General features: G+C 46.9%; 1 protein-coding gene across 6 annotated transcripts in view; it reads left to right on the forward strand.

Annotated features, from left to right (window-relative positions):
- The window catches only part of GLIS3 (GLIS family zinc finger 3), a 540,949-nt gene that overhangs the window by 480,907 nt on the left and 34,443 nt on the right, over positions 1-25,599 (forward strand). For all 6 annotated transcript variants that reach the window (XM_042913531.1, XM_042913532.1, XM_042913530.1 and 3 more), the window contains one exon: positions 15,337-15,484. In XM_042913531.1, coding sequence (XP_042769465.1) covers positions 15,337-15,484 — 148 coding nt within the window. The remainder of the gene's footprint in view (positions 1-15,336; positions 15,485-25,599) is intronic.

The raw sequence follows: 25,599 nt of genomic DNA on the forward strand, positions 1-25,599 counted from the left end.
AATTTCCCAATGGGTTAAACTTTACAGAATTGCAAAGATCAAATAACATGATCTATATAAAAGCAGGCATAGAGCATTATAAAAAATGCAATAGATATTGCTTGCATGATCTTCAAAAGCAGTGATTTGCTTAGAATTCACCAGAGGTGAAAAAGGTACAGAACGACTTGGACCCAGCAGTGGACAGAAGGAGGTGGACACTGGGGTTACAGAAGTGATTTAAAGGGAAACATTTGGCAGTGTCTTTTCCGCGTCTCTTCTGACATTGCCTTGGACTGCTCGTCAAACTCTTGTATTGTTCTTAACATCCCACACATCTGTGGTTTATCTACCAAGTTGGATTGGAAAATCCGTAACGGTAGGAGCAAGCCTCTCTCTTCTCCGTTGCAGGCAATGACAGCATTAACCTGTAGATTTCACCTTCCCTGGCCCTGAGCCAGTCTGTTTATGTGCGTTAGGTCACCTGGACGACCCGTGAAAATACAGATTTCTGAGCCCCACCCCCAGAATTTCTGTTTCAGTAGCTCTGAGCTAGTCCCAAGAATTTGAATTTCTGCTGGGGATTTTTAACAAACTCTCAGGCGACACTGGGTCCTGCTTGTCCAGGAAAAACGCTTCGAAAACTATTGCTCTGGATCATGAAATGCGGGAGTGTTATAGCAGAATATAATCTCAGTTTTGACTGGTGGGAGTTACAATAAGAATTGCCCATCATTAACTAAATGGAGAGAACCTTTCACAGGGTCTAGATAGATAGTATACCAAATTACCACGAGGTACAGTTGGAAATATCTTACAGTCTTATATATCAGTTATATGTCAGTAAAGGTGAAACTTTAAAAAATAATAATCTTCAAATTTACGCATGAAAACCATGTGATGGAAATCTGTCCACAAAAGACAGTTTAACATGTAGGTGATATGCCATATATTTGCAATGATAAATAGAATAATGCTTCTCTGGAACTTATGATTAAATACTTACAAAGATAATAAAACTGAATCAAATAGTGAAAAAAAAAATTGCCCCATAGTATATATTTCTGTTTCTCATTAAGGAAAATCTATCAGTGGATATTAAGCTCGTCTCCCCCCCACCCCCACCACTGTTACAATGGCATTACTCATATTTTGATTAAGAGTGAGATCTTGTAACTGCTCAACTGAAGAAAATTAAAATTCTGATTCCCAGCCAGCACAGGGCACATTTGTATGTATGCAGGCTAATGTTAATGACTTTATATGTTTGCAAGCTGCTTAATTTGGTGCTTCCGTTTTCCATATCCACTTACTCCCTTGTATTGATGTTAGTTTTTCACGCAAGATTAAGCTGAATTATTCAGTTTTATAAGGCGTACAGGTTTTTGCTGTAAAATTATTTTTTGTGGATGAGCAAAAATAATTCCACACCTCGTGGAGGAAAGGAAAGTCGTGACGCTGGGTTGGTTGTGGCTTTATCCCCATTGAACAAAGTCTTGGTTGTCTTTATACTACTATTTCTTCTTTTCTCATTCCATGTTATTTTGCTGGCATATAAATGGGTGTGAGAAGGAAAGGTTGTGTTTACTTCGAAGTGTACCCACAAATAGGTCTTAGGAGACGCATGCAGAGGGCAAGACGGAGAATTCAGGATAGAATTCCTGGAATGAGGAGCTCATTAGCTTTGCAGTGAGGAAGGCTTGGGCCCAACTTCCGGGTCTGAAGTCCTGACCTTCTGCTTCAAATGAACCTTCTGAGGAAAGAGAGGAACGGGTAGACCTGTCTCTTTCCCGTGAAGGATAAAGAAAAAAGGAAAGCGGGCCTTTTCCGGGTGCTTGTAGTCGCAGTGAGCGTTCATTTCTTTACACTTGTCTTAGCCCTGAAAATAAATGTGAATAGCATAAAACTCAAAAGTGAAGGACATTACTGAATCAGCTTGGACATTATTTGCCATGTTTTACTGTTAACAAAAGAAGAAAACATCTTGCAGGCACTGCATAAAGAGAGTAGTTGTGGAAACGACTCGTTCTAGGTGACCAACAGCCGTGTCTCGGAAGGCTGGCTTTTATTGTATCTTCCTTAACACTGTCAGAGAATGATCTGCCCCACTCAGGCGCCCTGGCCATGACTCACACCGTCAAGGCCGCCTTAACAGCCCGCCTTGACTTCTCAGAAGTTTCAGCTTCCTCCTTAGCCTCTTAACTCAGTTTTCCCACTACATTTCAAGGCTGTGCTAGCTTCATTCACGCTCATGACACCATTTCTAGTGGCTGCCTCGGCCTCAACCTCTTCAACTCCAGCCCAGGTCTCCGTGAATTTAGCTGCTCCCGTCTTGGCTTCTGCTCTGTCCAGCAGCTCTGTTAACGCCCACTCACACCCTAAGAAGTCGAGTTTTACAATCTTCACTGCAACCTTTCCCTGGGGATTCCATGAAAGTCCTGCTTCTGCCTTTGGGGAGGGGCTGTTGGTTCACTATTCAAGGGAAAAGGGGAAAGGCTGTCGTCAGCACGCATAGGAGCTTGCTCCTCAGACTGGCCCACAGGGATGCTTGTCACATTTTTCTGAGACAGGGATGCACCTCATGAAAAATGTCATGTGTCAGCTGCCCCTGAAGACGTTCTGATTGGTAAGGCAGCGATCTAAGGTCCATAGTTCTGAAGTACTAAGGCAGTTTGGGGTCATATTTATCTGTACAAATGTAAGGATGGGCAATATTGAGTATCTATTCTTTTTTCTTTTTAAAGTTTATTTATTTCTTTTGAGAGATAGAGTGCCATCAGGGGTTGGGGCCGAGAGAGAGAGAGGGAGAGAGAGAAAGGCATCCCGAGCAGTCTTGATGCTGTCAGCGCAGAGCCCGATGCGGGGCTCGAACTCATGAACCATGAGATCATGACCTGAGATGAAATCAGGAATCAAACGCTTAACCAACTAAGCCACCCAGGCACCCCTAGTCTCTCTTTTCTTAAGTCCTATCATTGGCCATGTTTTTTTGGTTTTTTTTTTAATAATACCTCTGACCATCTATGTAGTCAATCTATGCTCAAATAGAACGCTTACAAGTGGGCATGTTACTTCTCCAATTCAAATTTATTTCTCTCTTCCTGAGGTCAGTTGATGGATTAAATGACAGAGCTCTTGCAATAGTACTTAGCACATGGCACGTGTTCAGCGTCTATTAGTAATTTTTGTTGTTGCTTTTATCCAGATCTGAGGACAATATATGTTACAGTTCTGTCAAGCAGATAGGGAAAAGGTGCCAGAAATTACCCGTCAGTCCCATTTAAGAAACAGGGAAAATATGGAAGCCTGAACAGATTGGCAATTTGATCGGCATATTGAGTAGAGGAAAAGAAAACTGAAATACGGTTCTTCATATTTTTATTTGTTCGGTGCTTCACATAACATTTTATGAGTTAAGGAAATGCACTGTAGGTCTCTAAAGAAAAGCAAATTGGAATCAGAAGCCCATCACTTGGGCGGCAGTGCCTCTGAAATCACACTGTCAAAATTGTGTCTTGATAAGTATTGATTGTTTTAATTCAAACGTAGTATGTTTTCTGTTTGTGTTTGTGTTTTAGAGGTAATGTGGTCTGGCAGGAAGAACACGGAGCTAGATGTGAGCTCCAATCCTGGCTCTCCACTCTGGGGAGGTTACTTCTCCTCTTCTCTAAATCGGTGGTGAGAATAGTGGTTCCCTAGGACTGAAACAGGCATTAAGGGGTATGCTCTCTGTAGCTGGCATATGTTCCTTTCTCTTTTCCATCCTCTTTGCTTAAACACTTAGAGAATGAGCCCTAGACTGAGCCCATGTCTGTGATGGAGACCAGAACCCCTCCTCTCCATTCCTCATTGTCCTGGGTACCACCACTTGAAGTTCAGAAATCGCTGTCCTAAGATAAAGTGTTCCTTTTGAGAAGAATTCAAGTCAAGATGAGGACTGAGAACTCCCATATTTTGAGACGTGTTTTCAGATCTTTATAATTTTTTTTAACGTTTGTTTATTTTGGAGGGACAGAGACAGAGCATGAGTGGGGAAGGGGCAGAGAGAGAGGGAGACACAGAATCCAAAACAGGCCCCAGGCCCTGAGCTGTCAGCACAGAGCCCGAGGTGGGGCTCGAACTCATGAGCCGTGAGATCGTGACCTGAGCCGAAGTCAGACGCTTAACCAGCTGAGCCACGCAGGCACCCCCAGATCTTTAACTTAGACTTTTTTTTTTTTTAAGTTTACTCATTGTTGAGACGTGGAGCAGAGGAGAGGGAGAGAGAGAGGGGGACGCAGAATCCGACGCAGGCTTAGGTCTCTGAGCTGTCCGCAAAGAGCCCAACGCGGGGCTTGAACCCCAGAAACTGTGAGATCATGACCTGAGCCGAAGTCGGAGGCTTAACCGACTGAGCCACCCAAGCGCCCCTGACTTAGACTTCTTTGGTGGTTGTTGCTATGAAGAGTTGCTACGCACGGGCTGGTCAATACAGAGTCCCAGGGCGCTGGGTTGAGAAGCAAACTTACTCAGCAGTGGGTTGGTGAGGGTGGGGTAGATGGCAGAAGGAAGAAGCAGGATTGATGGCCTCCATCAGTGCAGTTTTGCACCATCATTGTGTCAGCCTTGCTGAGGCATAGCCTTGGTCCTTCCTGATGTCGTTTTGTAAATAGACTCTCAAGGCCATGCAATTTATCTCAAAATAGACCCTAAGGTGTCTAGAAAGCTATTCTTGACTATTTGCTTCCCTCAAATTTAGTTTCCATATTTCAAAAATAGTTCCACAGTCTTTTCATGGTGGTTCTTAGGAGTTAGCACGCAACAGATAATTTATTATACCACGGGCCATATATGGCCCGCCTGCCTCCTGTTTTTGCATGGCCTGAGAGCTAAGGATGTTTTTAAGATTTTTAAATGTAAAATGTATAAGAGACTCTTGGCTCTTAGGTGAGAATAGTTGCTCACAGAATTGAGGACATTGCCTGTTGCTAGCAGTGCCTGCAATATTTAGTCTCTGGCCCTTTACACAACAGGTTTGCCAAATTCTGCTTTCCACTTATATCTGGGACCTTCGTCAATGACTGACTGAAATCAAAGAAGCTTGTGGCTTCCATATGTCTGATCACATTTTGTTTTAAAAGTCTGCCAGTACACATAGGTTTTTTGATCACCATAGTATTTTCGATTTAGCAAATACCTGCGTAGTCTTCCAGCCCCTGGGTTTGCAGAGATTTGCGTAAGACCCAATATTTAAAACAGGTCACACAGCAGAGCTCTTTCATTTGAAGGGACCCATGCCACCTGTGCTGCCTGTTACCCAGCGCTCCTGTCCTCCCCCAGATAGTCTGCGGAAGCCCAAAGGTAGGGGCTCCGCCATGGAGTTACTACTGTTAAAGTCTTCCCATTGTAAGCAGCTATCTGCAGAGACAACCTTGGGCCACAGTGGGAATTAAGCCCTCAGTAATGTGGCCACCGCTTAGGAAGAAGCTGCCAGAAGACAGGCAGGGCTCAGTTCTGGTTATGGTGAGCCCAGGGCTGACAAGGATATCACAGAGAGTTGTCACAGTTACATTCTACTAAGGTCTGTTTTTCCTAAAAAGAGAAGAGGCTTAAACCCTCAAATATCAAGGAGTGTGTTTTCTAAGATTCGGGCCTCTTGTAGACTTACACATTAATGCCCAGGAGAAAAGGAAAATTTTGAAAGATTAAGCTTAGGAAGCATGCTTACTTCCTCAAAATACACTTTCTAACTAACAATAAGGATGCTTGAAATTCATATAACCCGAGACTGAACACTCCATTCAACAGGTAGGGAAAAGCTTTTAAGTTCCTTAAGAAAGGTTATAAATGGGCATGATTCCTGGTAACATGTCAATGACTTATCAGAGTCTGTCTACACTGAGAGTAATCTAGGAGGTAATACTGGGCATCTGAAGGAGAAGTGAGGAAATCGTCCACTTTGTGGGCAAAGTATAGAAAAGGGGGAAAGGGGGTTCTTTGGCTTCTCTGGAGTCCTAACAAAACCATATTCCTCTTCTGTGCATTTTTGCCCAGGGCCAGTGGTCATTACAAACCGTGGTTCCTAAATTCCCCAAAAGGGCTGTTGTGACTCCATTTTACCGAGTGGTCTCTTGGGAGAGCTCAGGGTTGGTAAATAGCCCTTGAGTTGGCTAGAAGAAAATTGCGTTACAAATTGGATTGGCTGTATGTGCTCCGTATCTGTTTCCAAGAAGCCTTCTCCGTGAAATGATTTTAGAAACCGCATGGAAGTGGAGTGGGCGGGGTTGTCTTGGTAGCATCTAAAAGGGAGGAAACCTCTTTTGGGGTCAACAAGGTACAGGTAGGAGGCAACTAAGGGATAAGTAACGAGGAGCTAGAGAACCAAGTATTTTTTTTTCCAACATGGGTTTTTGTGGCCAAATCAGACTTTATTCCAAAAATGGAGATGAGGGACATTCCCGTAAGAGCTTCCAGGAATGGTTCTCCATACCTGCTCCATCTTTCTCCTTTCTGACTGCTCTCCTCCTCTGTTCAAAACGGGGGATGACGTAACACATAGTGGCAGTACCGAATTTCTCCCAGGGTACTCCTTGTTCACATTATCTTCCTGACTTGCTGTGTAACTGACTGTCTGTGAGTGAGTAAGTGGGTTGGGAGGTGAAGGGAAGAAAGATAAGGTATGAGATTTGAGGTTGGATAAGTCATTCATTGTCTGGAAAGACCCAAGAGGGGCTGCCTGAAACGTTGGTGCCAGAGAAGTTGAGAGAGGTGCCAGAAGACGCCATTTCACTTGTAACAAAACGGCTTTGTTCTGAAAGGCACACGTTTCAGGAGCTTTTCCTGCATGCAGTTAATTACACCTGGTATTTCAGGACGTTTGATGGTAACCTTTGGCATCTGCCTGGATGACTTCAGCCATTATCTTCTGGTTGTATCGCAGTGTCTTCCAGAAGGGCATGTAAGCATAAGTCCTCTTCCAAATACTAATAACCTCTTCCCTGGCTGTAAATCCAGCTGCATGATGTGGAAATGTAATTGGGCAGCCTACACAGAAGTTTGGAGCTCATGTGGGAATATCTATTTGTAAGAGAACCTGAATATTCATGTAACTGTCCAGACATCAATAAATTCTCATTTTACCTTATTTATTTCTGCTCCCCAGTGAACAGCAGCGCTCTTAAGCTCAAAGTTAATAGGCATGTTCTTCAGAGATGTACCCTCTCTTACCTTAATGGAACGTCTTTCTAACACATTTGTTCATCGGTTGCCAGGTAGCTCTCCCATCAGGTGACACGAGTGTGTTTTCTTTGTCTTAGTGCACAGGTGACAGTTACCATTGTTTGCCATCAATTAGCTTGGGGTAGCATGTCAAGGATGTACGGATGGTGTCATTTTAGTCTGACAGCCACCTGAGCCGGTTGAGAAAGGATTGTTTCATTATCCTCTTATCAGTACTGCTGGATAATGATACTCCACACTGCAAAGAGGGAGGGGAGAGAAAAGACAGGCAAGAAAGAATAGATTTTTAGGGATTGGCAATATTAAAATTATTCATGCCTCCAGGAGGAGAGAAAGATTACAGAGATGGCTGCGTGAACCCATAAGAAGCTCTGCTTTCCTAACTCGGCTGGAATGTGGAAGGAAGCCGCTCGCCCGCCCCGGGGGAGGGTGTCGGGGAGGGAGAATGCCCAGCAAAGCGGGGAGGGGAGAGAAAAAGGCCCCTGCTAGTCATGGGCCACACAGGCAAGGAGTCACCACGGCATCTCTGCCGTTTTCCAGCTGACAGGCCCTTTTCCTTGCTGGAAAATTCTCCCTGGTTCGTGAACTCGGGTCATGAGAGCAATTAAATCGTTCCATGGCGAAATGCAAACAACCACAGAAGGTATGGGGGCCCAGGTTTTCACTGTTGGGGAGCGAAGCTCCAGTCACCCCCAGCGATAGTGGTTTTCTCCAGAAAGACTGAAGGGAAGTGTTTTTCGAATCCTGAAAATTAACCACGGCCGCGTCTTTATGCTCTTGGAGAAACAAATAAAAAGAAGCCCTGGAAATGTAAAAATACTTGCAGATACACTAAGCTTCAGAGAGGGCTGGTTGTGTTGACATTCTAGTAACAGCCCGTTCTCACTCCTTAACGAAGCGAAGAGCAGTCATGCATGAAAATGACTTTGTTGTCTTTAAACTGAACCACATTAGGGGTTGTAACTCACAGGTGTGCCTTACCCCCTGTAAAATAAAGGACAACATTTTAACCCTGTGGGGATTCTTCTGCAGACCCCGAAGACTTTACAGCACTTGCGATAGAAAAATGGAACAGAAAACGCTTATTAGTAGAAAGCATGATGTATATACACTCTTTTGTGTTTTCAAATGACTCAAGGCCACAGTTTATATGGATCTTTAAGTAAGAGGCCACACTGGATTGGAGATTTACCATTTGCGGGGCACCACACGCCTTTGTTTCCCGCCCCCCCCCCCACCAGCCTATTGATAAGAATCATTATAATAAAGATAACCAAAGAATAACGACAGTGGTTTATTGGGTAGTTAAACACAGTCCAGGCACTGTGCTAAGTGTTTTTAGTCATACTGTGACATAGTCTCCTTATTTAAGATGAAGAAACTGAGCTGAGCTTGAGTGACTTGCCCAAGACCCATTGCTAGGAATTGGTAAAGCTTAGATTCAAAGCCGAGTCCGTCTGACTCCCGCTGTGCCTGCTTTGTTCTCTTAAGAACCACTCTGGTACTGTCTGTCTTGAGTGCCCAACTTCTAGGGAGGCCAAAGGAGTTAACATTTCCATTACAGTTCAACAGTTTCCTCAATCCTTCCCAGGTTCAAATTTCTTCTGGGGGATGTGGGGGCATGGATGGGGGAGGCAGACACAGAGTTGACCTCAGCATTCCCATTCGCATGGGAATCGAATTCTTTTTTTTTTTTTTTTTTAATGTTTATTTATTTTTGAGACAGAGAGAGACAGAGCATGAATGGGGGAGGGTCAGAGAGAGAGGGAGACACAGAATCAGAAGCAGGCTCCAGGCTCTGAGCTGTCAGCACAGAGCCCAACGCGGGGCCCGAACTCACGGACCACGCGATCATGACCTGAGCCGAAGTCGGCCGCTTAACCGACTGAGCCACCCAGGCGCCCCTTGAATTCTTTTTTAATATCTCTGTGAAAGCCAACTCAGCCTGGTTTCATTGCTTAGCGGGGCCCTCTGTGCTCGGACCTGGAAATACTGCCGGGGAGGTGGGTGGTGAGCCCACACCTCCTCCAGGGCACCGGCTACCAAGCATTAACTGTCACGTCTCAGGGTTACGGCGTCACTCAAGCACTCACTGTAAGCGAGTTCACAGCCTGTGGGTGACACCGGTTCCCCCTTTCCTACGAGAGTAGGCCCGCTGCAGAACACAACGCAGTGGCTTTTTAAGCAATCGCAAATGACTCCAAATGCACATTTACCTCAAGAGCTCAGACTCAACGGATCTGCACGGCAAATCTGCTTTTGTGCGTGACTGATGGAGGTGGTGGCCTCTCAGCCTACCACCCTGTGGCCACTTGTGGGAACAGGTGCATGTATCTCATTGCTCACGAATAACCCCTCCCTGCCCGCCTTCGTTCCCACCAGTAGATCAATACACCCCTGACAGGCATCTGAAATCTTTATTTGGGAAAAAGCACATTTCCTACCAGCTGTTTGTTTTCCAAACCAAATAATTTACTTAACTTGTCACCTCCGTTAATTTTCAGAGCTGGAAAATTTCTCTCGGCCGTGCTGAGGTCACTCCGGTGCTCTCAGCATGGGCGGAAGCAGAAGAGGGAGGATCCCTCTTGCGTTGTAACCAGCATTTTGGTGGCTGAAGCCGGCCGGGTGCATTGTGCGTGGGAGGGAAGAACGCCTAGTGACTCCAGTCTTTGCAAATGGAGTGCGCGGGAGTTCTGAGACAGGATCAACACTCCTAGGCATGTGATCTGAGATCTGTGTTCCTAGGTTTGAATTCAGCCCCGTGACCTAGACCGGGTACCCTAGTCAGGAACCCAGTAAGGCCTCAAGTTCCTCATCAGTAAACCAGGGAGGGGTTTGCAAAGTACTCAGTAAATGTTAACTTGGCTCTGAGGTGTAGGGCAGCGGGACGACGAAATGCAGCTGAGATGTGGTCTGGCACCTAATACTCCCAAGTGCACTCCCCAGATCAGCCTCAGCAGGCACTCTGGGAGTTTGGTCGAGGTTCAGAACCTCAGCCCTCCCTGCATCCAAGACCTGGTGAATCTGAATCGACATTCGACCCTGGATGAATGGTTTGTAAGGTGAAGCTTGAAGAGTAGGGCTCTGACCGCCCACACGGCTTCGAACAGGACTATGCCCTCCAGTCGGCTATTTTCAATACACCTCAGCCCGACAAGGGAGGTCTTCCTCCCTGCCCTCTAAAATGACGAAACATAGTCACCAAGCAAGGCCCATGGTAGCCTTCTGTGGCATTGGGAAGAGGGCCTGAGATAAGTTGGCCTCATTTCGGGAACACTCCTTGCCTGCCTCCATTCGCACATGACAGCCAACGTATCCCCGAGGGTGCCCTGTCCGTACCATAGAGATACAGATTAATTGTTTTCATGTGGATGGAGAGAGGGCTGTTGATTAACCCAGATTAACCTGAGCTACTTAGAGGCTCTAGCCTAGAATGCCCTGCTCCCAGTAGCTGGTGAGATCGCATCTGGGGACCACACGTGTCAACCCGTGCTGCTCTGTTAGTGCGCTAAAGCCCAACTGAGTTACTTACCTGCGCCCCCCTCTACAGGAGACAGGTGGGGAGACTTCAGTAAGCTCTGCTCCAGAGAGAAAGCCCAGAGGAGCAGGGAGGCTAGCTCCTGGGTCCTCCTCTGAGGGCAGAGCTCACAGACTTCATCTCAACACCGGGCTTTTATTTCCTCGGGGACTCCACCATCTCTTAAGAATCACAAAAGCAATAAGAATTTCCAATATGTTCCTCCGCCGTGCCTAATCACCTGTTCCGGCTGTCAGTCACCAGCGTGTCTGGAGAGTCCCCTAAAAGCTCTCTTCCAGCCTTGAAAGCAGCACTAACCCCCGTGGTGACACGGGGCAATGAAGGCCACCCCCGTGGGCAGCCTGCGTGCACCAGCTGATTGGATCACAACAGTTTTGTTAATATTGCTCTAGATTCTAGAGGGATCACTTCCCTTCCTTACACTCTGATCGATAGTTGTACGCCCCATTGGCTGAGTTCGAAAAATCATTTTGAGTGTGTATGGAAGGAAACGTTTCCTTTTGTAAACAACCTTACTGTTGCGCTCTCACCTGGAGATTTTCTTCTGGAGGTTAAAAAGTCACTTGGCAAAACATGTGTCGTGTTGGGCATTATGTGTGAAGTCAGCAGATATTCAGCTTCAAACATTAAGAGAGACCAGCACCTGCCTTGGGTGGAGTAGGGGCTGGAAAATTGGGAAGGAAGGGAGGGAGGGAGGAAGGGAGGGAGGGAGGGAGAGAGGAAGGAAGGGAGGGAGAGAGGAAGGAAGGGAGGGAGAGAGGAAGGAAGGCAGGAGGAAGGGAGGGAGGAATGAATGAAGGAGGGAGGGAGGGAGGAATGAACGAAGGAGGGAGGAAGGAAGGAAGAAGGAAGGAGGAAAGGAAGGAAGGAAGGAAAGAAGGAAGGAAGGAAGGAAGGAAAGGAAGGAAGGAAGGAAGGAAGTTCTTAGACTATGCTAGTATAGAAGCCTGGACATATGACCGACAGAGCTGGAAATTCCTAGAAGTCAGTATAAGTAGGAGAGATACTACCTGTGCCACAGTGGCGATTACTGAGAAATGTGGATCTCTGGTAGAGGCCAAGGGCAATCCTACCAAAGTCACAGTTATCTCATTCCAGATTTTTGTCCATTGTATCAGAAGGGTGCATGACATGGGGCTGGGTGAATGTTGGTAGGCCATGTTGTTTGTACTTCCTCTAAGTCTGTGGTCATTACAGTGGTCACGGGAAGCATCCACAAGCAGCAGTCTTGCCCGGGACTACACACAAAGGGCTCTGTGTAGACACTGGACTAGAAGCTTCTACTAGGTTCCCTACCTCACCGGGAGAGATTTTGTCCCGTACTTCTCATCCCATCTGTTAGGCAATGGAGACAAGTCACAGGCTTCGGTTTGCTCACAGGGGATTTCTTACAACCAACATAAGATACCGTTCTGTATACTTTATAAATTCAGACTTCAAATCGAACCCTAAAGCACCCCTCTTTGTTATTCTCGTGGGGTCCCCAGCCAAAGGGTCCCTGCCTGTCTCAGTGCCATTCACCAGGGTTAGCAGCGGAAGAAAGGGCTATCGATATGTGTTTGACTGCCGGCCGGTCAACACAGCCTCCGCACAGCAGGAGGGCAGGTTTCTGAGTCTTCTGCCCTGTCTCATGGACCTCTCACGGCCCACCACATAGCCTCTCCACCACTTATTCCTGCCGGCAGACGCTGCTGTGGAAACCATTTGCACCAGCTAGAACTTAGAAGCACCTCCCCTCAACTGTACCCTGTGTCTCTGGCCTTCTGCCCACAGGCTTCTCGGATGCCCTGCTCTTGGGTATCTGGGAGAGCTTTAGCCACTCTGGAATATGTGCCTACTTGGAGATACGAGAGAAGCCACACCCGAGAGCAGTCTATGACCAGCGATCAACAGGATTGGGCGGGTACATGTTTCTTTCTGTTCCTGTCCTGCTCCTTGAGCCCAAGAAGGACTCCATTGACATTGAGTCTGTGTTCGTATCTGTTTAGTCAAACAAGCATGAATGGTACTGTTGGAGATAGCCGGCCTCAAGGCCACCTTGTTCCCTAGTCTGTCCCAGGACCTGGCTCAGTGCGGCCACACGTACATACTCCATACGTACCTGTGGAACGATTGGCCGCGGAGAGAGGAATCAGAGGAACATAGGTAACTGCATTCAGAGCAAAAGTATTAAAATAGGTAGAGGATATTATAGTCAAAAGCACAGTGGCACAAGTTGCTGTGGTATATTTGAGGCCGGGCCGGTTGTCTGATTTGGCCAGAGCACAGGGCACATCATGGGACCAAAGGGAAGACAGCACGTTAAAGCGCTTTGCACACCACTTGATGATCTCTCCTAGCGGCCCTCAGCATTTGGGTAGCACTGATGTATAGAGACCTCTTCCCCTCACTTAACTGCAGCCTCCTCAGGGTTAGGGACCCACATATAGTAGAATGGCTAGCATGTAGTAGGCACGTAGGAAAAAATAATGGTTGGAGGATGGACGGGTGGATAGACGGATGGATGGAGGAATGGCGAGACGGTTGGCCCTGGCTATTAGTTGAAGGAGAGGCCCTAACCGGACCTAACTTTCGGTGTGTGGCAGGCTGCAAACCATACTGAATTTCCCAACCTCTTTGATTGCAGCTGATGCAAAAATGTAGCTGATTCGGCTGACGTAGACCTCCGGGAAGCACCACATTTTTCTGTTCGCCGTAGAGTAGAGCATCGAGGGTGTGCACCAAGAGACCCTGTTGCCCATGGGGTTGGAAGCAGCAGGGGCCCTGCTCCCCTTGCGAGGAACACATACATACAGGAACACCTCCAGGGGATCGTAAGCGGTGGGCGCGTTCAGCAACTCCAGCAGAATAAATAGGAGAGCTCATGTTTCTACGCTAAGGCAGGAAAAAAATTAGCTGTGTTTCCACAGTGTCTCTGTGACCTCTTATTATTCCATTCGTTTTTGGAATGGTATATAAAACACCACGCTCCGTGCTGACAAACACCAGCATTGAAACCGTTGCCACAGTCACTCCAAACAGCCTTCTCCCCTGGGTAAAATTATTATTTGGAATACAAGCAGAATTGTGGTTGCCCGAGTGAGCTGAGCACAAATGAGAGTAGTGATTCATAAGGTGACTCTAGCGAGTTTGCAAACGTGCAACTTTTCTGGAGGCTGACGCACCGTGAGTGCCTTTTCGAGCTACTAAGCACTTTCTAGTCTCACCACCTCTTCAAACTTGGGGGGCTGTGGAGGCAGCAGTTTTCTGAGGACAAGAGTTAACCTGACACAGTGCTGACTTTCCAGAAATAAACCCTTCCCATCAGATCACACCCTTGTCAGTAGCTTTTGAGCAGGAAGATGGTAATTCTGCTTCTTCACATGTTCCTTTAAGTGCTTGAACTCTCGTTCCATTGGGTTAAGCTTTGGGGGGCGGGGTCATCTGGGGTATTAATTCTAACCTGAAGAGGTTGGAGAAAAGTGGTACTGGTCTAAAAGTATCGCTCCCTGAACTTTTAAACCCTCAAATCTCTTTGATTATGTGGCTGCTGCTTCTTAATCCTGAACCTGATTTCTTTTATTATTTTTTTTTTAGATCCATTTATTCTTTGACATCAGTGGAGTAAGTTCACAAAGAGCAGAGATGGGTAGAAAGCTCAGCATCGCTTTGTATAGAGAAGGAAGTTGAAGAGAGTCAGAGTAATGATGCTGGTTTGATTGCAGCATAATGAGATGTCTGCTGCGTAGGTCCCAGACACTGAGAGCCTCTCTGATAGCGATAGACTCTGAAAGTGACAAGCCCCGTCTCTTTTGTGACACTGTACCAATTAGCTGATCTAAACGGGCACGTATGTAAGTTTGAGGTCATGTACACTTCTCAGAGGCTAGGCTGCCCCTATGAATGAGGCCGCAACTCAGTCTCTGTGTCGTAATAGGGCAACAGTGGGGGGGGGAAGCCAGAGCTGTGTCTGAGGCCCCTTTTCGTGTTTTGTGGTGCCGGGCATGGGCTCATCACTGGTGGGGACCAAGTGTGTCCATCCGCCACACCATCAGGGAAATGCTCGGGGTCAGTCAGTCTCTGGGGTTAAGAGGGTAGCAGATCCTGCCCGGGGGCTATGACCAGGACAAGATATTCTATTACCCCTGATTCAGCAGGGACACAAGAGAGAGCCCGGCTGACCCACAGAGGCTCGCGGCAGCCTTGAGAAGAGGCAGACGGCCTGTGTCCTGCCCCTTGTGGGTCAGCACACCAAGCGTTCTGTCCCCTGTCGTCCCCTGTGACTGAAAAGTGCTTGTACAGCGACCTTGTTGCAGATGCAGACATTACAGGATCGACCGACTTTATGGTGCCCGCACTGGGAGCTGGCGGGAGGGCAGGGCACCGCTCAGGAGACGAACCATGAACTTCAGGGGAGTTGCTCACGCGCTCCCCGGGGCAGCAGGAAGGGCCCACCCACCGGGGAGCCTGTTCCACCATGAAAACAGAAGCCGTGTAGATCCAGTGAGCCAGGAACTGTCCCCTTAACACCACCGAGAAGAGAGCGGGCCCCTAAAACACACTCGCGGTCAGCCTTCGGGGTCAAACACGCGCCGTCTGATGCTTGTTCTTCTTGATTGCAGCCTCCGTCTTCTCCAGCAGTCACTCGAGCCGAAGCGGAGCCCCGCACACTGTCGGTCACCCTTCTCCGGGACACAGCGTGCAGGGGAGCCCCCACCACCCCGCCCCCCAGCTACCCCCGCTCGCGGCCGTGGACGCGGGAGCCGACAGGTAAGGCCAGCCGGCTCTCTTCTAGTAGTAGGTGTCGCCGCTGAAGTCCGCCGCGCGGAGAAGCGCCGTGACAGTTGCTGAATTTTGTTGATCATCCGTCGGTGGTGGGTTGAGTCCTCCAGAGGGGACGTGTCAAGAGTACACGTGCAAAAAGCACGTGGACCAAATAGCTTGGTTCTTTACCTGTCTTCATTACCTGTCTTCTTTTCCGTGGGGGAAAAAATGAGAAGGCACTGAAGTGTCCGACGCTGGGAAAACGCATCCGAATTTCCGTCTCTCACACTGTCCTCAGTCTGTTTTGGGGGCTCCTCTTTAAGGCAGTGTCCCCACAGGCTGGAAAGCCTTCCAGGTGCAAAACGGTGCCTTGAGCCCGTAGATGGGTGACAGCTTTGAGAGTATAGGGTTAAAGGGCACAGGATTTTATGCGGGCGACCAGAAAAGGGCTTTTTACCGAAGATTCTGCGTTGATGCCATCCTCATAAAGAGTTTTGGGGACAGTTTTTAAAATCTTGATATTTCGGTCCGTCTGTGGACCTCTGAACCCGCCAGTGGCGTGGACAGCACATGGTTCCTCTTGTTTTCCTCTCCACGTGTCAGCAGGCTCGAATTGACCTATGTAGGGGTTACTCCCAGACATCCACGGTAAAAAAAAGTTCTTGTAGGGACCCCGGTGCTGCAGTCATAGGCATTTGGGGGACTAATAATGGGTTGGTTGAATAGGCAGCGGGAGCAAAGGTTTTCAATCTTGGAAGTCTGGAATTTCACCAGCGATCTGTGGTTTCGTTGGTGTTGGCCTCGTCTATGAGTTTCAAGATGTGTGTTTTAAAGTTTGATAAACCGTATATTTTTTTACATATCCCTACTCTTCACTTAACGATACATCTCTATTTCATAAACTTCTGTGGAATACTACATGTCGGACTTCGTTCCGGGTGCTGGAGGTGCCAAGATTATTAAAACATGATGCTGCCCTTAGGATTTAGTGGCGAGGACAGACATATAATCCAAGTATGGTAATGCTCTTTGGATCAGTGATGTAATAGAGATACCTTAGGAGCCAGAAGAGGAGGGTGTCCCTAATTCTGCCTCAGGTAGAGAGGGAAAGAAAGAGTGATCTAGGCATGGAAGGAAGAGTCACACTTCCCAGATGGATAAATGGGGAACAACATCCAAGGCAGCCAGAGGAACACGTACGAGACGCGAGAGGGGCAAGGACACTCGTGGAAGGAGGTACCCATATGCTCAGGTGCCATCATCCACAGTGGACGGGACTGATGAAGTCAGTTAAGAGTAGGTTGGCTCGTGTGGAGCTTTGTATTTTATGCTAAGGGATTATTTACCTCTTACTGGAAGCGAAGAATCCCTCTAGCCTGTCTCTGAGGGGAGAGACACATCAGATTGTCATTGTAGAGAAGGGACTCAGATGGCAGAGTAATTGAGGCTGGGTGCAGGGACAGGGGATGGGGAAAACAAGAAAGAGGCTGTTGCAGGAGTTCTTGTGAGTAAGATGAGAACTTGAACTAAGGTGAAGTGGTTAGGATGGAGAATTTATCCAAGGGCTATTGTTTAAGAGGCAGGATCGCTAATTACTTATGTCTATATGGAGTAAAGAGGTAGGGCTGGATTCATTTGTGAGTTACACCTCTAGGCATAGGTGGAAAAGTGTGTCATTAACAGCAGCAAAAGGGGTGTTCAGGAGAAGGGAGAGTGGGAGAGAAAGAATGATAATAGAAAAAGAGAGAGAGAGAGCGCGCGCGCATGAGCAGGGGAGGAACAAAGGGAGAAAGAGAGAATCCCAAGCAGGCTGCATACTCAGTACTGAGCCCAACACGGGACTTGATCCCACTACCACGAGATCGTGATGTGAGCTGAAACCAAGAGTCGGCCACTTAACCAACCAAAGCTACCAGGCGCCCTTCCAGCTGGGTTTTAAATGATGTAAGCCATGGGCTTCTCATCATCTCATTTCCTCCTGCCTGGTTGAGAATCTTAACTCCACAAGGTAGCACAGCTGAGAAGCCCATCTCTCGGGACCTCGTCTCCTTTGTCCCATCTTCTTATGAATACTCATGATGATTCTTTACAGGAATACAAGAGAAAAGCAATCTGTGTATCTTCTTGTACACAGCCTAAAAAGAGTATATGTAGAAAAATATCTTTGCCATTATTGGAGTTAACAACAACCACCCAAACACCTGATGTTGGAAAGCCCAGCTCCAACGAAGGCTGTTGGAACGTGTTCCGTAGGTGCTCCTGCCGCTTGGCTTTGTTTGTTTTTAATATTTTGTCTTGTTGCATAATTTTAATTTTTTTCAGTTCCCTCCTTTGAAAGTTGGTAACATATAAAAAACTGCCAGAATAGTACGGCTGAGCACCCATACGCCCTGCATCCATATTTACCCACTGTGAATATTTTGCCATCTTCTGTTTCTGTCTTTCTGTCTTATCTCTTTCTCTTTTTGCTTCCAGAGATCCTTTGTTTGTTTGCTTGCCTGTTGTTTCAGAAACCCTCCGAGAGATTGTTGTGAATATCATTGAGCTTTAACCCTAATTACTTCGGGAAAGCTCTCCTAAGAAGGACATTTCTCCTGCATAATCACAATGTAATTATCACACTCCGGAAAGTTAACATCAATAAAGCATTATCTAACATGCAGTCAATATGAAATTTCCTCGATTGTGTAAATAACATTCTTTCTAGCTGGAGTTGTTTTTTTTTCTTTCCTTTCGTTTTTTTTTTTGTTTTTTTTTTTTTTTTCTGATCCAGGATTTAGTAAGATCACAATTCTCATATTTTTTTTGTCCTCTTGAATCTAATGAAGTTCCTCACCTTTTAGAAAGTTACCATCATCATCATCATCATTGTCCGTCATGACATTAGCAATTTCTGAAGAGCTCAGCACATCTATTTTGCTGAATGTTCCAGACTTGAGACTTGCCTGCTCTTTTCCTCCTCTACAGGCACCTTCCTCATCAGGACCACCTGTTAGGGAATGCGGTGTCCCTTCACTCTTTCGAGCCTTTGTCTGCGCTCCATGGGGAGTTAAGATGAGATGGACCACAGCATGTGACAGTGTCATGTGACATGGTGTGAAGACAGGCAACCTTGGCATCGCTGAGATTGAGGTTTAGAAGCCAGAGGGTGTTGTTAAGTAACGACAGTAGTTGTCGAGGTAGACCAGCGTGCGAGGGAGGAGGGGGAGGAAGGAGAAGGACACGACGGTCCTTTATATGGCTGAGCGATGAAGCCTTCTGACATCTGTGGCTTTGCCATGCTGCTGTGTCCTTCCCACCAGATGTGTGCCCATTCCTTTGCCAACCCAACTGGACTGGGCAAGTGTATGAAAGGTTATCTCTTCCGATCGGGTTTTGGAGAGGAGGATAATGTGAAATAGCCCTGAATTATGCCCTGTGTTTGCATTAGTGTGCAGCATAAAAACACGAAGAGGAAATGTGCTTACCTTCCGCTTCTGGTTTATGTATCTTTGCCTCTGTTTGCCTGGGAAATCCCCCAGTAAAAACTCCAGCAGTTTTCTTAACGGAAATAGGTTTATCACACTTTGCGATTTTTAGTGGGAAACTGGCATTCTTTCCTGCTTCGCGGGCATTGATTCATCATTTACTTAGCTTTAACTTGTTAATAAAATGAGCTGAGTCACTGTCAGAAGTCAGGAACAGTCCACCGCGTCTATCCAGTTAGCATCAGCTTCTTTGATCCTTACCGTCGTAAAATAAAATAAACGCAAGTTCTCTCAATTTGACGAGTATCCATTTTTATTTCGAAACAGTATCTGGATGATACATCGTTTCAGTGATTTAAGCGGCACCACACTACGTCACCGAATGTTGATTTAAACATTATTAAGGGAAGGGGTGTTTGACTATGTCACGTTGAGCGAGCCAGTGGTACTTAATGACCGTGGCTTCCCATAAGAGGAACCCCGTGTCTTTGGAAAGGTCTATTCATACTGTTTCATAGCATGTCTGTTAGAGCAGAGGAAACAAACATATCGATGCAAATCGCTTCCTCAGACGGAGAAATCTTCACAGTCCCAAGAAAAGTCAGCTGGATCTGTGTCGCTCATCTTGTCCAACACAGCTGCCTCTCTCCATTCGGCAGAAGTGCCCAGACATGGCGTGCTCTGTAGTGCAAGTGACAGAGCTTAAGGAGACCTGTGGATCGACCGCATGGAGCGACTCCGATGAGCCCCGTCTCTGAGCCAGGGAAGACCGAAAATAGAGAAACGATGTGGCCTCCTCTGGGAGTACACAATCTCGTACAGGAATCCACAGCAGGGAATGTTAGGGACAGTTGTTTTTGAGGAGGTAGTCAAAATACCTTAACCAAAAAAAAAAAAAGGAATATTGGTTTCTTGAGTCCATGTCAAGTATTGGGAAGCCATACTGTTTTTTATTCGTATCAGATGTGACATTTGCTCCAGTTCTAGGTATGTATATGTACAGTCTTTCCATGCCTTTGAGTAACCAGGGCTGGTCTTCACTGATACCATTTTCTAAGCCAGCATGGGAAACCTGTTGTAGCTTTTCTGGATGCTAAGGGGTTAAGGACAGCAACTGTTTTCTGTGTATCTTCTTTGCAATTCTGTACAGTTCTGCTCCTGTCAAAGCAGCCTGCTCACTGTCTTAGTTCGTTTGTTTCTACATCTTGTTTCAGGATCTTTTCTACCTAAGAAGACAATAAGGACCTTCCATTATTGTCCTAGTCTTGAGTGAACATCACCCAACCTGGAGCTTGGGTTAGTTCTCAACCCAGAAAGCCCCCTTGCTTCTTACAGCTCGCAGAGACAAGTTTCCCTGTTACATCTCTTGGTTATTATCATCTGTTTTATTGCCTTGCTAAGTGGATTACTCGTTCTCTGAGGGCAGGAACGTAAAATTTCCTTGCAGCCTCCACACCGCGTGCCCGGTGCTCCACCGTGCTAGGTGCTAAGGAGGGTTTGACAGGGGAGAAGGACCCATGGGGGAATGCCTAGGAAACAGAAGGACATTGCCGGCTCCCGTTGTCCAGGTGGGAGGCTCCTAGAAAAGAATGGTCCCCCCTGATTCGTTGGTCTGGACGGTGGTGGACCAGTTCTTCCGGTTCCAGCCATCTCGTGCAACCCGCATACTTTGCTACAACACACAATTGCTCTCATGCGTATGTTCACACGCATGCGCACGCACACATTGCTAGGACCCCCCCTGCTGTCATCCACTGTGGGGGTTCCCTACGTTGCTTTTCTGTGATCTTCACTACGAGAAGCCTGCTACTCACCATCCATTCCTGTCTCCATCTGTAGCGTCTGAACAGCTCAAAACTAGGTCTGTTAGCTTTGCTGTCCTTTCTTCCCTGGGATTTTCTAAACAAGCAGGAACATTGATATCTTCACCCACTCAGGATTTTTTTTTCAACCTCACACACACATGCGTGTGCACACACACGCACCCCGCATAATCTTTCCTCTCTCTTGTTAATCTCCTAGTATATGTGCAATAATGGCTAAACTCAGAAGCATCATATGAAACATTCAAGTTTATCAAAATCTATCCCAGCATTGGGGTACGTTCATTTTTTGAGTCACTTACTCGGCTGCCCTTTGGGTACCAGGCGATAATGCTAAACACTGAGGACACAGTGGTCGACACGACTGACAGAACCCTGCCCTCTCAAAGTGTCCGGTCTTTTTTTTATTCTTTTTAACATTTATTCATTTTTGAGAGTGAGAGAGAGCATGAGCAGAGAAGGAGCAGAGAGAGAGGAAGACAGAATCTGAAGCAGGCTCCAGGCTCCGAGCTATCAGCACAGAGCCCGACGGGGGCTCGAACTCATGAATCATGAGATCATGACCTGAGCTGAAGTCGGATGCTCAACCAAATGCGCCATGAGGGCACCCATCAGAGTGTCCAGCCTTCACAAGAGACGACCAGATCGACAGGCAAGCATCACTTAGGCTATTGTGAAGCTGTGCCAGGAGAGGCTGTGAAGATACACGGGAATGACCCAAAAATAGAAGTAGAAGAAGGAACATCTGCCTGAAATCGGAAAGCCCGTCGGACCTGGCCATGAGTATGCCCAAAAGCTAAGAGGAGACAGTGCCAGCAATGGGCGGAGCTTCGTGTGTGAATGGGGGAGGAGCCTCTTAAAGGGCACTCGGGACACTAGGCTTTCTCTTGAGGACAGAGATTTGTGTATTTGCCCAGGATGGGTACCCTGGTGACTCTGGCATACATTCCCAAGGCCTCCCTATCCTGTTACCCACCCAGTGAGAGTTCAGAACATATTTTATGCCCAACAGAAGAAAAAATGACAATACACAACCAGTTTGTCTGGTCCCCAAGAGACAAAGGCTGTCGTTTGTAAAGCCTAAATCAGCAAGGCAGCACAGGTTTTATGTTATTTTCTGTTTCTAATACAATTTGACACGACAAGTTTTGTCCCTTATAATCCCAAGCTTGTATTTTATGTAGTCATGACCTATATTCAAGGATTTTGAAGAGTCACTTAGTGTTAAAAAAAAAAAAAAAAAAAAAAAAAAAACAACCATTCCCCGTGAGCAATCACTCCTCTGACAGGTCACAGACACATCCCACAGGTATAGAAGGGTACGTGACTTACAGGGCGACTATTTTTTTCTTAATGTTAATTTATTTTTGAGATAGAGACTGAGCGCAAGCAGGGGGAGGGGCAGAGAGAGAGGGAGACACAGAATCCAGATCAGGCTCCAGGCTCCAAGCTGTCAGCACAGAGTCCGACACGGGGCTCGAACTCAAAGACTGTGAGATCATGACCTGAGGCGAAGTCGGACGCTTAACCGACTGAGCCACCCTGGTGGCCCTTTACAGGGCAATTATTAAGCACTGGCCCAAAAATAAAGCTTGTCAGCCCTCACCATTGAAATAACTGGGAAGAGCCGTGGTTGAAAAACAGAGGCTTCAAATGGCCATTTAGTCCACCCGCACCTTGGTGTCTGCTCTCCCAACGCCACGTGATCGCATACCTCATCCTGTCTCTTTGGGTTGTAGCACTTTCTATACTGAAAACAGTTATCTTCATCCAGTGTCCCATGAAGGGGTCAGTTTCTAGGAAAGTGACTTCCACAGATAATCGAGGTCAAGAGAGGTGGTGTTTAAAATCCACCCACAATACGTATACACACACACACACACGCACACACGTTTTATTTGAGAATCACTGAATGTGATGAACATTGTTCCCCACGTCTATGCTGTGAGCCTAGAAGAAGCAGAAAATCCCAGTATCCTAGCCTTGAAGATGGAGATTAGAATATTGGGTCTTAGACTGGAAAAGCTTGGGGTCCTGGTGCTACTTTTTTTTCTTTATATCTGGAAAGTTTCTGGTACTTTTCGATCTTTATTCCAGGGCAGAGTAGCCCACAAGTCTTTAAACTTCTTCAGTTCTGATCCATGACCGCAGCCGTGCTTTACCCTCTATAGCAGATATCAGTTGAGTTATTGGCCTTTGGACTGAGCATTCTTCTCACAGAGATACTCGCCTTACTAACAGCTTCTTAAATATGCCAACCTGATGTACGCCTCTTAGCACACATAGGGGGAAATCGGTGATACCTGCTCCTTTCTTCTTACTTACCTAGTGATTGTGAATGGCTCCGATGGCGGGAGGGAGGGGGGGGGAATAAAACAACAACAAAAGGACATTGCTGAACTGGCTTCTCTAGCCTTGTCTGATTTGTCTCTGATCTGTCTCTAATTTAAATGTCTGTGTTGTCTGCAAAACTTTTATGAGCATAATTTTCAGAGTCCAGTCTGTTTTCTTGATAACGGAGGAGAATAATGAGCTACCTTCGTTTACTACTAAGAACTAAAAAGCCTGGGAGTCAACTTTGATTCCTCCCCTTCTCTAGCATTCTTTCATCTGATTAATCCGTAAGTCCTGTTAGCTCGACCTTCAAACACATCTTAAGCCTGATCAGCTGCACTGTCCACTCCCATCTCAACTCTTGCAGTCCTGAAACTGTCCCCCACGCCGGGGTCTGGTCTGCTCACACCATCCCCTTCTCCCCTCACACCACCCACACCACGTGAGCTGTCCTTTAAACTGTAAATGCAGGGGCACCTGGGTGGCTCAGTGAGTTAAGCACCCAACTCCAGCTCAGGTCATGATTTCACAGCTCCTGGGTTTGAGCCCCGCGTTGGGCTCTGTGCTGATGGCTCAGAGCCCGGAACCTGGTTAGGATTCAGAGTCTCTCTCTCTGCCCCTCCCCCGCGCTTGCTCCGCCTCTCAAGAATAAATAAACATTAAAAAAAAAAACTTGTATTAAAATGTAAATGGAATGTCTGACGATTTCCTCCTGGGGCCCTTCCCCCACCACACTTGGATAAAGTCTGAACTCCTTTTTGTAGGCTGCTGGGCCCTCAGTGGTCTGGCCTTAATCACATCCATTTACCACTGCTCCTCCTGCTTGTTCTGCCCCAGCCACAGTGGCTTTCTTACGATTCCTGGAAAACACCAGCTCACCTTGCCTCAGGGCCTTTGTACATGCTGTTCCTGAAACTTGAAAGGCACCTTCACCGGAACTTAACATGATCTGTGCCTTCGTTTCTGGTGTCTGCTCGAACGCGAACCGCTTTGGAAAGGCCTCTCTTGACCACTTCACCTCAACCCCCACCCCCTGCTCACACCCCCCAATCCCGCTCTCTTCTGTTAACTCTATTTCTCTTCATAGATTTAACAGCCCCTGAGATTACACTGTCTGCTTACTGATTGGCTTACGATCCACTAGAGCCGTAGCTTCCTGAGAGCAGAGACGATGTCATGCTTACAGCTCTTCCCCCACCGCCCTCAGCGCTTGGGAATTGTGTGGAATGAACAGGATGTGAACAGAAGGGAGGACTGCAGCTATGATTCCTTTATCATTTCTGGGAAACGTAACAGGAATCCGGGGCAGGTGGATGACTGGTCTTCCAAGTGTACGTTGTCCTCTGCGTCACCTCAGGGCAAAGCAGGAGACGCTGATGCGAGCACACGTGTGTCACTACACCAAACAAATAGCTTGACTCTTGGTTCAAATATGCCTTCACATCAGATTGCTTTCCATGTATTTCTTCTTAATTTTGAAGTGCACTCGTTCTTCATTTTAAAGAGGTCTCGTTCATTTCACCCCTGAAGGCCAAGTCAGCCATCTTTATTTTGTTCCCACCATTCCACACAAATCCACCTCGTGCAAAGCCCAAGATGATGTTTTTCTTTTTTTTTTTAGTCCCCTTGGATTTTCAGTCAGGAAAGTGAGTTATGACAATAACAAGGAAGGCTTGAGGTAAAATAGAATTCCTTTTCTTGCAACCTCTACTTTAGTGCGTTGGCACGGGGCAACATGGAGTTCAAACTAAGCCATTATGTTCTTGACATGTAACTGTGTGTTCCTGTCACAGAGCTTCTCTGAAACAAGTCCTAGGGAGGCAGAATTCCTAAACTGAAAGCCCACGAGCCTTTCTAGCCTGAGTCTCAAGACATTGGCCCATTACAAAGTGCCTGGTGTCTGACAAAGGAAAGGCTGTTCGAAGGAAAGCCTTTCCTGAGTGTTTCTAGTGGGACGTGGAAATCAACTTTATCTTTTCCCCTCTTGTGTGGGGGCGGGATGGGGGGAGTTGGGGGGAACTGGCTGGGAAGAAACTGTGTTGTGTCATTTTGCAAGTGAAGGTCCATCTGCCTGTTAGTGGTGAGGAGACCACTGAGGGGAGCAGAAGCCAAGAGACAAAGGTTCTTTGCTTCCTTTACTGAAAAAAATAGTCGTCAGTTGCTTTTCTGTTTTGTTGAAAGGAGAAACACCTTTCCTGTTTTAATCATCTTCTTCACAGTAAATGACTGGAATCGTTCTCTTGAACAAGATGATCTCCCCTCAGAAATAGAAACTGTGGTCTCTGGGCAGACAGAATATACAACTGGACATCAGCACCAACGGGGCAAAGGTACCGTCTACCTGGACACAGAAACTGGCACCTGCCCGGGAGCTCAGTCTGTTCCACAGAGTAATTTGTCAACAGCAATGACCAACATTTATCATATACTGTACTTATCTCTGCGTAGGACTGGATGAGGAGGTACAAAATGGTAGCAAACACCCCCAAGCATTTGA

Source organism: Panthera leo, chromosome D4, assembly GCF_018350215.1.
Source record: "Panthera leo isolate Ple1 chromosome D4, P.leo_Ple1_pat1.1, whole genome shotgun sequence".
NCBI lineage: Eukaryota > Metazoa > Chordata > Mammalia > Carnivora > Felidae > Panthera > Panthera leo.